The 13,209-nt window shown below is 49.4% G+C and overlaps 1 protein-coding gene across 3 annotated transcripts in view; it reads left to right on the top strand.

The window, feature by feature from the left end:
- The first annotated feature begins 3,034 nt into the window (after positions 1-3,034).
- Positions 3,035-13,209, top strand: part of POC1A (POC1 centriolar protein A) — an 82,473-nt gene continuing 72,298 nt past the window's right edge. For 2 of the 3 annotated variants that reach the window (XM_011958836.1, XM_011958833.1), the window contains exons 1-6: positions 3,035-3,412; positions 6,662-6,746; positions 7,773-7,944; positions 8,372-8,551; positions 10,692-10,799; positions 12,140-12,255. In XM_011958836.1, coding sequence (XP_011814226.1) covers positions 3,395-3,412; positions 6,662-6,746; positions 7,773-7,944; positions 8,372-8,551; positions 10,692-10,799; positions 12,140-12,255 — 679 coding nt within the window. In that variant the 5' untranslated portion in view covers positions 3,035-3,394. Of the gene's footprint in view, positions 3,413-6,590; positions 6,747-7,772; positions 7,945-8,371; positions 8,552-10,691; positions 10,800-12,139; positions 12,256-13,209 lie in introns of all 3 variants that reach the window. The other variant, XM_011958834.1, reaches the window with a different exon arrangement.

Below are 13,209 nucleotides of genomic sequence, written 5' to 3'. Positions count from 1 at the left end.
TTGGCCAGACTGGTCTCAAACTCCTGACCTCAGGTGATCTGCCTGCCTTGGCCATCCAAAGTACTGGGTTTACAGGTTTGAGCCACCGCGCCCTGCCAGATAAGCAATGATTTAAGAAAAAAGTCATAAAATGATTATTTCCGTCCTCTATTAGTTCAGTCCATGCAGTTAATCCCTGTTCTGTTTGATATTCATGAACATTTCAGCTCTCCATGGGATTCTTGGAAGTTTTTCCTCTATTCTACTGTCACAGTCTCCAAAATTATCAGAAACTTGCATTCAAAAGCACCTGTCAGAGTCCTATAGCTGATTATAAAAAACATCTTTTGAAAAGGATAAAAGTAAAACAACTGTGGATGATAAAGTCTGAGAGCAGTCGTAGTTAAAGACACAATTGACAAGGAAATTTGGTTACTTCTGTAGCATACAACAATTTGATTACTTCTGTGGCATACAACAATTTGATTACTTCTGTGGCATACAACAATTTTACATAATAACCATAATTACTTCCTTTTTTTTTTTTGAGATGGAGTTTTTGCTCTTGTTACCCAGGCTGGAGTTCAATGGCGCAATCTCAGCTCACTGCAACCTCTGCCTCCTGGGTTCAAGCAATTCTCCTGCCTCAGCTTCCCAAGTAGCTGGGATTACAGGCGCCCACCATGATGCCGAGCTAATTTTTGTATTTTTAGTAGAGATGGGGTTTCACCATGTTGGCCAGGCTGGTCTTGAACTCCTGACCTCAGTTGATCCACCCACCTCGGCCTCCCATTGTGCTGGGATTACAGGCGTGAGCCACTGTGCCTGACCCATAATTACTTCTGATAACATATGCTAAGACATATCAGAGTCACAGGAATTTCACACAATTCTGAAACACATTTATATAAATACACATTTATATAAATATAATCCAAAGAAGGCTAAACACCACTTCATATTTGACAATACTTCCTGTATGATTGTATTATTTATCTCAAACAAGTCTAATATATCTCTTCTGGACTTCAGGGGACTAATAAAGAAAAAAATGCAAACTGAAGTTAGAATGTGCTTTTGGGGAGTTTGTCAAATATAAAAAATCTTAACACACTTGATATTGATGGCAGTGGCTATGCCATCAGGCTGGCTGCAGCAGGGAGGCACGGCTTGGGCTGCACACACTGTGGACCTGGTAGGAGCACTGGGAGCCCCGCCTCTTCTGATTCCTTCCTTCGTTCCTGATTTTCAGCCAAGAAAATTCCCAATCCGGCTACTTACCTAAGAACAGGTCTTAGGCTAAAGACTACTCTCTACCATCCCAGAAGTAGGAAAAACTCAAACTTGCCTTCTCTGTTGGAAGCGAGCTCTAACTCCAGAAAGGAGTTACCTGCCTTCCATCATCATGGAAGCAGGAAAACTTGCCTTCCTTGTTGGAACAAGTAAAACTCCAGAAAAAGGAGTTGTACAGTAAAATAAACTTTAGATGTTAACCAAATTTGGGAAGATCAGGAATTTTGTGGAACGTGGAGCGGGGCTCCCAGGCCTTAGCAAATTGTCCTATAGATTTGAGCCATAAAGATAGCTCAAGCTGGTACCAAGCACCCATAGGAGATCTGTCAAAGGTCAGGGGCACCTCCACTCAGAATCCTTTTGTGGTTGCCAAACTGTCAACCCAAAATATCTGAGACAGGTCTCAGTCAACTTAGAAAATTTATTTTGCCAAGTTTAAGGACACACACATGACACAGCCTCAGGAGGTCCTGACAACATGTGCCCAAGTGGCCTGGGCACAGCATGGTCTTATACATTTTAGGGAAACAAAATACATCAATCAATACATGTAAGATTTACATTGGTTTGATCTGGAAGGGCAAGACAACTCAAAGTGGGAAACTTCCATGTCATTGGTAGATTTAAACACATTCTGATTGGCAATTGGTTGAAAGAATTATTATCAGTAGAAAGGGATATCTTGGTTAAGATAAGGGGTTGTGGAGACCAAGGTTTTACCACGCAGATGAAGCCTCCAAGGTTTCAGAGAAAATAGATCGTAAATGTTTCTCATCAGACTTAAGTTTTGTGTTGATGTTAACGCTGGAGGGTATAATGAGGCATGTCCAACCCCCACTTCCCATTATGGCCTGAACGACTCTTTCAGGTTAAATTTTAGAGTGCCTTGGCCAAGCAGGGTGTCCATTCAGATGGTTACTGGTGGCCTTCAAATTTTATTTTATTTTTATTTTTTATTTATTTATTTTTGAGACGGAGTCTCCCTCTGTTGCCCAAGCTGGAGTGCAGCGGCGAGATCTTGGCTCACTGTAACCTCTGCCTCCGGAGTTCAAGCAGTTCTCCACCTGAGCTCGGCCTCCGGAGTAGCTGGGTTTACAGTCGCGTGCCACCACGCCCGGCTAATTTTTGTATTTTTAGTAGACATGGGGTTTCACCATGTTGGCCAGGTTGGTCTCGTACTTCTGGCCTCAGGTGATCCATCCACCTCAGCCTCCCAAATTGGCAAAGTGCTGAGATTACAGGCGTGAGCCACTGCGCCCGGCCTCTCCTTTTAAAGACTGGGTCTCTAACAGCTTCTCAGGCCTGAAGGATCCTGACAGGGCCGGGCTGCACCACACTCCCTCTTGTTACAAATGGGGAAACTGGGGCACAGAGCAGAGGCGTTTTTCCTGAGATCACACAGCCAATCAGGGCGAGAACTGAGAATCGAACCTAGATTTCTCCAGTCCATGTTTGTGATTCCGAGTAACTCATGTTATTTTAAATCGATACTTGTCTTAAGAACGTTCGGACGGGCGAACCATTGAGAGTTCCCGAGGGGCGAATACTCAGTTCTCAATAGGTTCCTGTGGGAAAACCTAGCTGCGCTGGCGCGCGCGGGTGCTTTAAGGCAGTCTGGTCACAGCAACCCACGTGTCCTCCGCTTCCGGGATCCTTAAGGCCGTCGTTTCGTGTGGTAAAACTCGGCCCGCCGTCACGTCATCTTGGGAAGTGTAGTTCCACCTTCCTCCAGCTATAGGGGCGTGGGCCACTTGGAACTGCATTTCCCAGCAGGCTGCGCTCGCCGTTAGAGTAGCCGGACCACGGGCTGGTGGGGTGAAGCCCTCATCCTGGGTCTTTTAATTTCTCAGGCGGAACGAGTGGCGGCGGGCAGAGGCCTTTGGCAGCGCTGTCTGTGGGTTTTCTGGGCTTAGGGAACTGGGTACGGAGACCGCGGCGCCGGCCGCCGGTCACCCAGCTCTGCTTCCAGTCGTGGGGCAAAAAGCTGAGGCGCTTCTCCTTTAATTGCGGTGGGCGGGGCGTGCCGACGCGGCCCGCGTTGCTATTGGTGGCCGTTGGGGGCGCGGAAACTGAACGGGCCGCAACGGCCACCGCCGCTGCCTTCGGCGCCGCCAGCCTGGCCATGGCTGCGCCCTGCGCGGTAAGCCCAGCCGACTGCAGCTCCCCAGGCCTCAGTCTACCCGCTGGGACACTGGGCGCCTAGTGGCCAGAGCGATGGCTGCGAGGGGCGGGTGGGGCGCCAGGTTCCAGGGTAGTCCTCTTCAGGTCCAGTTTACCGTCTGTGCTGGGTCGGGCACTTTCTGAGCCCCTCCTGCGTGCCAGGCCCTGCGCTGGGTTTCTGGAGCGAACAAACAGGCCTCTGCCTCCATCGTTTGCATCCTAGAGAGGGACACACGACCAAGTCCTGACTCATGTGTGACCTGGGGCTGGTATCGGGCCTCTGTAGCCATTCTCCCCGTCCTTAGCAGTGGGTGGCTGCGTGGGGTCTTGTTGAGGGTACACCCTGCTCCAGCAGGGGGGTACAGCAGGACGCTGGGATGCCCAGGCCTGCAGTGTGAGCCGGGTGGAGTGTCCCTCTCTGAGTCCACGTTCCTCCAGAGGTCCTCATTTCGAGAGATTCCTTTGAACGGGCCTGGCCTTCTGGCTGATAGGAGAGTCAGGGAGGGTAGGTGGTAGCCTGTGATGCCCTGAGGCACTTGAGGACGTGGACAGAGAGTCCAGGCTAGGACACCGACCTTTTGACTCCTAATCTGGTACTCTACCTCCCTTCCTGTCCCCCGTGTGTAAACCACTGTTGAGGGAGATGAGGCCCACATGCAGGGAACTACAGAGGGGAGGCGGTGTTGAGAGAGATCACGGGACCTACTGGTCAGGGGTGGACCTGAACTTGCCTCTGCCCGCTGAGCCTGGAGGCGGACACTCTCTTACCCATGTTCTTTCAAGAAGCTCAGGTGAGAGCAGAAGGCTCTTTTGGGGACCCTCCCCCGGCTACTTCTCCCTCTGTTGTTGAAAGGAGACTCTGACAGGTGCGTTAGGGGTGGAGCTGGGCACAAGGCCATAGGGCCTTTGTTCTGGTTACTGCTGTGTAGGGTGGCAGTGGCTTTGCTGTACCCCAAGGACATCCTTTCCCAAGAGGAGCCTTTGTGCTTCCTGGAGCACCCAAAGTGCTTCTTTGAGGTTTGTGATACTTAGTTTAGCGGGAGATGTTTGGGTGGCTGAATTATAACCCTTCAAGTGTTGAGACGCAAGCTGCTATTGGGAGGACGGAGTCTCCGGAATATTCTCTCTGGTGTTTTCCTAAGCAATGTCCTGATGTCCTGAATGGCCTTGCCGTTTCTCTGATGTTGGGTAGAGTGGAGTTGGTGGTGATGCCATGAGGACCTGTCCAGGGCTTACCTTTTGGGTTCACTGGCCAGTCTGTGGTTGCATTGAGGTGATAGGATCTGATTCCTGAGAAAAGGTTAGGGGATGCTGTAAGGTTCCTGTTTTCTCTCTCTAGGCTTTTAAAACATAACTTTATTAAAATATTCATATACCATAGAATTCACCTTTTAAAGTGTACAGTTCAGTAGCTTTTAGTACATTCACAGTGTTGTGCAGCTGTAATCACTAATTCTAGAATATTTTCGTCATCCCAGAAAGAAACTCCGTACTCAATAACAGTCATGCCGCTTCTTCCCTTTCCCCATTTTCTCCCAACCCTTGGCAATCACTGATATATTAATACTTTCTGTCTCTATATATTTGACTATTCTGAACTTTTCATATGAATGGAATCAGACAAAATGTGACCTTTAGTGTTTGACTTCTTTGACGTAGCATGTTTTCAGGGTTCATCCATGTTGCAGCAAGCATCAGCACTTCAGTCCTTTTTATGGCTGAATAATATTCTGTTGTGTGAATATGCTACATTTGGTTTATTCAGTCATGTTGATGGACATTTGGGTTCATTCACTTGTTGGCTATTAAGAAAAATGCTGCTCTGAACATTCGTGTACCAGTTTTTGTGTAAACCATGTTTTCACCTCTTTGGGGTGTTTACCTAGAATTGCTGGGTCATTTGGTAACTATGTTTAACTACTTTATTTTTTATTTTACTTATTTATATTTATTTTATTTATTTATTTTTTGAGTAGGAGTCTCACTCTGTTGCCCAGGCTGGAGTACAGTGGTGCGATCTCGGTTCACTGCAACCTCCTCCTCCTGGGTTCAAGCGATTCTCCTGCCTTAGCCTCCCAAATAATTGGGACGATAGGCGCCCACCACCACAGCTGGCTAATTTTTGTATTTTTAGTAGAGAGGATTTTCACCATGTTGGCCAGGCTGATCTTGAACTCCTGACCTCAGGTGATCTACCCGCCTGGGCCCCTAAAGTGCTGGGATTACAGGCAGAGCCACTGTGCCCGGCTAACTACTTTTTTTAGTCAGGGTCTTGCTCTGTTGCCCAGGCTGGAGTGCAGTGGTGTGATCACAGCTCACTGCAACCTTGAAATTCTGTGCTCAAGCAGTCCTACCACCTCACCCTCCTGAGTAGCTGGGAATACAGGCACAAGCCATTATGTGTGCCTTATTCTTTAATTTCTTTGAAGGCTAAGGATCTTACTCTGTTGCCCGGGTTGGTCTTGAACCCCTGGCTTCAAGTGATCCTCCTGCCTCAGCCTCCCAAAGTGTGGGGATTACAGGTGTGAGGCACTGCACTTGACCTATGTTTAATTTTTTGAGGAACTGCCAAATTGCTTTCTACAGTATCTGTTTTTTTTTTTTTTTTTTTTTTTTTTTAAAGATTGTTTTTTCTGGGTGTCTTGCATTTTCATGTGATTTTTGGGATCGTCTTGTCAGTTTGTGCAAAAAAGACACCTGGGATTTTGATAGAAATTATGTGGAATTGGTAGATCAATCTGAGGAGTATTGTAGTATTGTATCTTAACAATAGTAAGTCTTCCTGTTCATGAATGTGGAATGTCTTTCCATTTTTTAAGTCTTCTTTCATTTCTCTTAGTGATGTTTTGTCGTCTTTACTGGACAAGTCCTGCACTTCTTTTGTTAAATTATTCCTAAGTATTTTTTTATGTATCATAAGTTAAATAGTTTTATTTTTTGGATTGTTCATTGCTAGTGTACAGAAAGACAATTGATTTTTGTGTCTTGATTTTGTATCCTGCAACCTTGCTAAACTCATTTGTTCTTTTTGTTTTTGTTGAAGCGTTTCCACCGTTGATACATTAGTTCGAATAGTTTTTAGTGGATTCCTTAGGATTTTCTTTATATAAGGTCATGCCTTGAGCATTTTTAACTGCACCCCCCCCCGGCTGTTATAGGAAGAGTGCTGGCCCCGGGGAAGCCCCTTCCTCACCCAGGCTTCACACATTTGACCCTGGCTCTCCTCCAGGAGGACCCCTCGCTGGAAAGGCATTTTAAGGGCCACCGAGATGCAGTTACCTGTGTGGACTTCAGTATCAACACAAAGCAACTGGGTAAGAAGAGGCACCTTGTCTAGGTGCTAGGTTATGAGCCGAACAGGCCAAGTTTTTACCTTGGAGGTGTGGTGGTTGGGGAGCAGAGCACAAGGACTGCACAGCTTTGTCTAACCTGTGTCTTGCTTCTGTGTGCCAGCTCTTTGGGCCCTGGGCTTTATGAGCTCCATTTTACATGCAGAGCCCAAGGGTCAGAGAGGTTAGGGGCCTTGCTAAGGCCACACAGCTTTTAAGGGTGGGACTGGGATCTGGGTCTTTTCCAGCACACCCTAGCCACCTTTTGGGTCTGTCTTTTGGTGTGGGCCCTAAACAGTGACTCCTTTTCCTTGAAGCTTTATTGATTCTGTTGCCCACTGTAATAAGGCACACGTTTTTGTTGAAGAGCCTTGTCGGTGAGAAGGCTGTTGAGCAGAGCCGGGCACCCCCCTCACCCCCGCTGCCCTTATGCTGCAGCTGAGTGTCTCCCTTCCTTGGTTGCATAAGGTTTCGTACACAACTTTTATGACTGCACTTTCCAGTTCCCGCAGAGGAGACTTGCCCCTTCATCCTGTCGTCAAAGCCCTCTGGTGTGTAAAGGTTAAGAGGGAACTGAAGTCATTTTTGGTCAATTTTGGGGACCTCCTTTAGGCTTCATACTGAGTTGGACCCTCTCAATGGGAGGGGCTGGCTTCCCAGCCAGGGAGGACTTACTCTCTGGTGCCCTCAGGATGTGTCTGGAGGGAGACCCCGGGCCCCATGAGAATGAGTTTTCCCAGAGCTCGGATTGCAGTCCAGGGCTGGCATGGAAAGGGCCTCGGTCTTGTTCCCATGTGGGTGTGCTCCTTGGAGAACTCTGGGCCACAGGCTCTCCACCTCCAGACCACACCTCGAGATGTGCTCTGCTCTATGGGAGACTTCTCACGGTCCTGTTTGTGGATGCCAGGGAAGGTGGAGCTGGGCCAGTTGCTCCCCCTGCCTCTCCAACATCTTGGTGGAGGCTTGAAGCCTGTTAGAGCTGCGGGTCATAGCATTACCCACTGTCCTCAGCCAGTGGCTCCATGGACTCATGCCTCATGGTCTGGCACATGAAGCCGCAGTCACGCGCCTACCGCTTCACTGGCCACAAGGATGCCATCACCTGTGTGAACTTCTCTCCTTCGGGACACCTGCTTGCTTCTGGCTCCCGAGACAAGACTGTCCGCATCTGGGTACCCAATGTGTGAGTCGTAGACTTTGAGGAGGCTTGTCAGAATTTGGGGCCCTGGTGCCAGAGCCATCCCTACTGAGGTCCCCTAGCTTGGCTCTGGACTTCTCACAGTGGGACTTCTACTCTGCTTTGGAAGAGGTGCCATCAGAGGTTGGGGCTGTAGTTGGAGCCCTCCCCTCAGGGTTGGAAGAAGAATTCTGGGCTGACCCCATCTATCCCTAAAGAAATGCCACCTGTTACTCTGTTCATGTAGGTGGAGCCTGGGGGCGGTGCTCTGTTCACATAAGAGAGGCTCTGGCTTTCCCTTGTGGAGACTGGGGTACTCGGGCTTGGCTACCTTTGGGAGGGGTGCTTGAGGAGTAGGGAGAGCTTTGATTTGCTTGTGGGCTCTCATGTCACCATTATGGGTTTCCTCACTCTTGGATGCCTGTCCTTGTAGCAAAGGTGAGTCAACTGCGTTTCGTGCACACACAGCCACAGTGAGGAGTGTCCACTTCTGCAGTGATGGCCAGTCCTTCGTGACAGCCTCTGACGACAAGACAGTCAAAGTGTGGGCAACTCATCGTCAGAAATTCCTGTTCTCCCTGAGCCAGCACATCAACTGGGTCCGCTGTGCCAAGTGAGTATTGTTCTGTCTGGAGACCCTTGGAGGAACCCTGGGGGTTGGGGGCTGGCACAGGGGCTTCTAGGTACCAACTTGTGACCTCGGGCAAGTTATTTAGGCATTGTTTAAGCTTCCTCAGCCTTGGTTTCCTTATCTGTAAAATGGGAACAATAATAGCTCCTGCATTGTAAGTTGTTGAGAAGCTTCACAGAGCTGATGCATGACATGTAAGTTAGTCCGTAGTCAGCCATGATGACCCTCTGACATCTGTGTTGGCAAAGCATAAACTGGGTCAATAGGGGCCATTTATTATCAAAAACAACAATTAGGTACTTTCAGTACTATCACTACACGTTTTCTTTTTGTTTCTTAAGACAGTTCTGCAAGCTAAGTGGTATCATTTCCATTTGAGGAAATGGGGGCTCAGAACAGTAGTATCTTGTCCCAGGGCACACGGTGGGTCTGTGGCAGAGCTGGAGTTTAAACCCAACTCTCTCTGACAGTAAGGCTTGCCTACTTTCCAATGGGATGTTCTCAGAGGATGATTTTGCTCCAGAGCTCCCAGATAGGGGCCCAGGCTTCTGAGGTGGGGGGCTTATCCTGGAGGCTGGCCTTCCCGCTGGCCGGGGAGCCAGTGCTGTGCAAACGGGGCCAGGTGACCCAAAGGACCTTTCAAGGTCCAAGAATTGCAGACAGATAGTCCTACTTCTAGCTTATTTGGTTCCTTTCAACAGAGCTTCCTCATGGGTCAAATATCTTTGCTTCAGAGGAAGGGTTTGGGGTGCCAGGTGACATTAGGAAACCACATGAGTCAGAAGTTGGGGACTATTGAGCTGTGTTCTTCTGGGGACCCCATACAAGTTACTGTTCTCCAGGGCACCCCCATTCCTTTGTCCTAGGAGACCCCTGATGGCTCTTAGAGGCTTTATGATTAGGGTCCTGAGATCAGGAGGGGCCAGGCCAGCCAACTGGGGTGTCAAGTCCATATTGGGCCTTTGGTGGCAGTCCCCAGGACCTCATGCCTTTTGTTGGCAGATTGCGTCTTGCTGACCCACACTTGAGTCATACGTAGACTCGGAGGACCTGGTCCCAGAGTAATGACACTGATGGTGAGCTTTTGGCCACCTTTGTGCAAATGCTGGCAGGCAGTGCCGGCTGCATGTTGCCATGTGCTGTGCATCAGGAACAGTGCTGGGGCTTTATGTGCATGGGGCTGGTTTGTGCTCACCCGTGAAGCAGGCACCATTTTTTTTTTCTTTTCTTTTCGTTTATTTATATTTGGTTTTCCTCTAAGTCAGAAAGAACTTCTCTTTTTCTCTTTTGGTCAGGGTTTGCTGTTGGGGTGGGAGGGGGGCTGTTTGTGCACGAAGTTACATAAGAAAACAAAAACAAGAGCAACAGGAAAGAACGAAACAAGAGCAACAGGAAAGAAGTTTCACAGATTCAGAAAGAAAAAAATAAAGGAAACATTTTTATAACATTTAAAATTAAGTCATAGGCCAAGCTTGAAGGCTCATGTCTGTAATCCTAGCACTTTTGGTGGATGAGGCGGGAGGATCCTTTGAGTCCAGGAGTTAGAAGACCAGCCTGGGCAACATAGTGAGACCCCCATCTCTACAAAAAAAAAAATAATAACAATAAATAAAATTAGCTGGGTGTGGTCGTGCATGCCTGTAGTCGAAGCCACTTGAGAGGCTTTGGTGGGTGGATCACTTGAGCCCAGGAGGTTGAGGCTGCGGTGAGCTGAGATCACACCATTGCACTCCAGTCTGGGCGACAGAGTGATACCCTATCTAAAAAACAAAACAAAACCAAAACCAAAATTTAGTCATAGTTTCCTGAAAAGCTCTTTAGGAGGAAAAAAGAAAAATGATCAAATGCTAAAAGTTAACTATTTTCAGAAACAAAGTATAATTTAAGATATGACCAAATAAACAGAAGTAACATTGCCTCCTAGGATGCAATGCGTTTGTTTCTGAAAAGACATATTAGGGTATTCAAATTAAAAAAAAAAAAATCACAGCAGGGTATGTGACCCCGGGTGGTTCCTGCAGGCAGATAATGGGCACTTGGGGAAGAGTGGCTGTGGAAGATGGTGTGTGGCACCCATGTCATCTGTTAGTCTGAGGTGTGACTTGTGCCCCACCCGGTTCAGGTTCTCCCCCGACGGGCGACTCATCGTGTCTGCCAGTGATGACAAGACTGTTAAGCTCTGGGACAAGAACAGCCGGGAATGCGTCCACTCGTATTGCGAGCATGGCGGGTGAGTCCCTGCATGCTGTCCTCAACTTGTGGGCGCTCAAGCACAGAGCACAGACCTGGGTCTGAGGAGGCCCAGTGGCCTTCAGTGGCTGAAACCATGGAAGCAGCAGCCTTATCACTGCTGCCCCTTGTCTGGTGCTTTTTGTGAGGTCTGGCAACCTAGCATTGTGTCTTTTCCTGTGTAGATGGTAGCTTTGTCTCCATCCCATGAATAGCAGGAATGCTTAACCTCAAGCCACACAATTTTTTGGAGCTGTGTAATTATTTGTGCTCCCCTTTTTCTCCTTCACTTTCTGGTTCTCAGGATTACAACTTGTCTGTCTGTGAGCAGTTGACACTCAGTCGCCCAAACTACATTTTAAAGCTTCTTGGTACGTTATCCATGGTGATGGCTTTACAAAATTCTCATTGGGTTCTTGTAGCAGATGGTGACTGTTCATGTTGTGCCATATCATCAGGAGAGAGAGGGGCCCACATTTGAGTAGAGACCCCAGCTTCTGCCCTCCTTCGTTGGGCTGGGAGCCACAAGGGCTCCTTGAGAGCTGGATGTGATACCAGCCTGGGAATCACATATGGGTGTAGTGAGGGTTCTTGGCCTGTCTTCTAGAGAAGGGTGGGCCAGTGGCCCTGTAGCCCTGCTGGACCTTCCCACCTGTGCCTCAGGTGGCAGGATCTGCCCCACAGCCACCCCTGGGAAAGATACCAGTTCCAACTTTGAAAACCCCAGGGGAGGCTGGCTGACTTTTGGGTTTGAAGATAGCTCTCTCAACTTGTATTTAAAAAGGGCGGTGGGATGTGCTCTCTGGTCAGTCCACCTTAGTTTGTTGCTGGCCACTGTTCTCACCTTTTACTTCTTCTTGCTCTCCCTTGGCCACCTGGTAAACAAATGTGACAGAGGGCCGGGCGCGGTGGCTCAAGCCTGTAATCCCAGCACTTTGGGAGGCCGAGACGGGTGGATCACGAGGTCAGGAGATCGAGACCATCCTGGCTAACATGGTGAAACCCCATCTCTACTAAAAAATACAAAAAACTAGCCGGGCGAGGTGGCGGGCGCCTGTAGTCCCAGCTACTTGGGAGGCTGAGGCAGGAGAATGGAGTGAACCTGGGAGGCGGAGCTTGCAGTGAGCTGAGATCCCGCCACTGCACTCCAGCCTGGGCGACAGAGCGAGACTCCGTCTCACAAAAAATAAAAAAAAATAAAAAACAAATGTGACAGAAAGGAGGTGTCTGGGTCAAGGGAACAGCATGGGCAGGACACAGGGATGGGAAAGCACTAAATGTTTCTGGGTCCATCCTGAACCAGGGCAGACCTATAGTGCATAGTGGCCCCTGTCTTTCCAGCTTTGTCACCTACGTGGACTTCCACCCCAGTGGAACGTGCATTGCCGCTGCCGGCATGGACAACACAGTGAAGGTGTGGGATGTGCGGACTCACCGGCTGCTGCAGCATTATCAGTGTGAGTGGTGAACAGCCTCCTGGGCCCGAGGGCAGCCCTGGTGGGACTGTGCTGGTGTTGGATGTTGTTCTGTGCTGTAGTGCTTAAATGGGCCTGAGATAGCCTTGGGCAGGAGGGTATCCTGGGTCTGTTGGGATTCCAGGGGTGGGAGTCTGTGCCCTGGCTGGCCTGGCTTGGAACCTTGGCCAGGAGATGGAGCCTGGTGCTACCTGGCTTCCGCTGAGCCCTTCGATGCCCACCTCTGAAGTGGCAGAGTCTCACACATACTGCAGGGCCAGATGGGGAGTCCTCACTGCGGCTCTGGCCAGGGCTTTGCTTGAGGACCATTTCTCAAGGGCATGCCACTTGCCTTTCCTGGTGATGGAGGCTCTGCCCTCCAGGGCCAACGTGACAGCCCTTGACCTGTGGTAAAGGGAACAGGGCTGTCAGTAGAGGCCAGCATTGGTGGGACCATGGCCACCTCTGGTCTTACAGTGTCCTCCACAGATGTAGAGTCGTAGGGAGGGTTGACTTAGCTAGGGGCCAGGCCCAGGATGGTAGCCCTTGGAAGGCAGAGTGGCAGGCAGTGGACATGGGCTCATACAAGGTTCCAGGTGGGAGTTGGAGGGCGAGGGCAGACTTAGTCATCCCCAGGATGAGTTAGCTGAGAGTATTGGGTAGGGAACTGGCCTGAGAGCAAGTATGAGTGGGCAGGGCCATGAGGTGCCCCAGTTCAAGGGGTGGGCTCAGGGAAGGGAGCTGGTGAGGAGTCATTGGAGAAATTGGGAATTGTGCAGCTGACAAAACAGAGATGAGCGAGACTGGACCAGGGCTGAGACCAGGAAGGAAGGCAGAGCTGGAGTTGTTTGAAGAACCGTGGTCGTTAACCTGGGACTAAGCTTGAAGTTCTTCGGCTTGCTTCCATAAACCACACCTGAAATGGGAAGTACATGGCTGGACACAGGTCTGGGGCTC

This window comes from Colobus angolensis, unplaced genomic scaffold (genome assembly GCF_000951035.1).
Source record: "Colobus angolensis palliatus isolate OR3802 unplaced genomic scaffold, Cang.pa_1.0 Scaffold477, whole genome shotgun sequence".
Classification (NCBI taxonomy): Eukaryota; Metazoa; Chordata; class Mammalia; order Primates; family Cercopithecidae; genus Colobus; species Colobus angolensis.
This window is presented reverse-complemented; position numbering and strand designations above follow the sequence as displayed.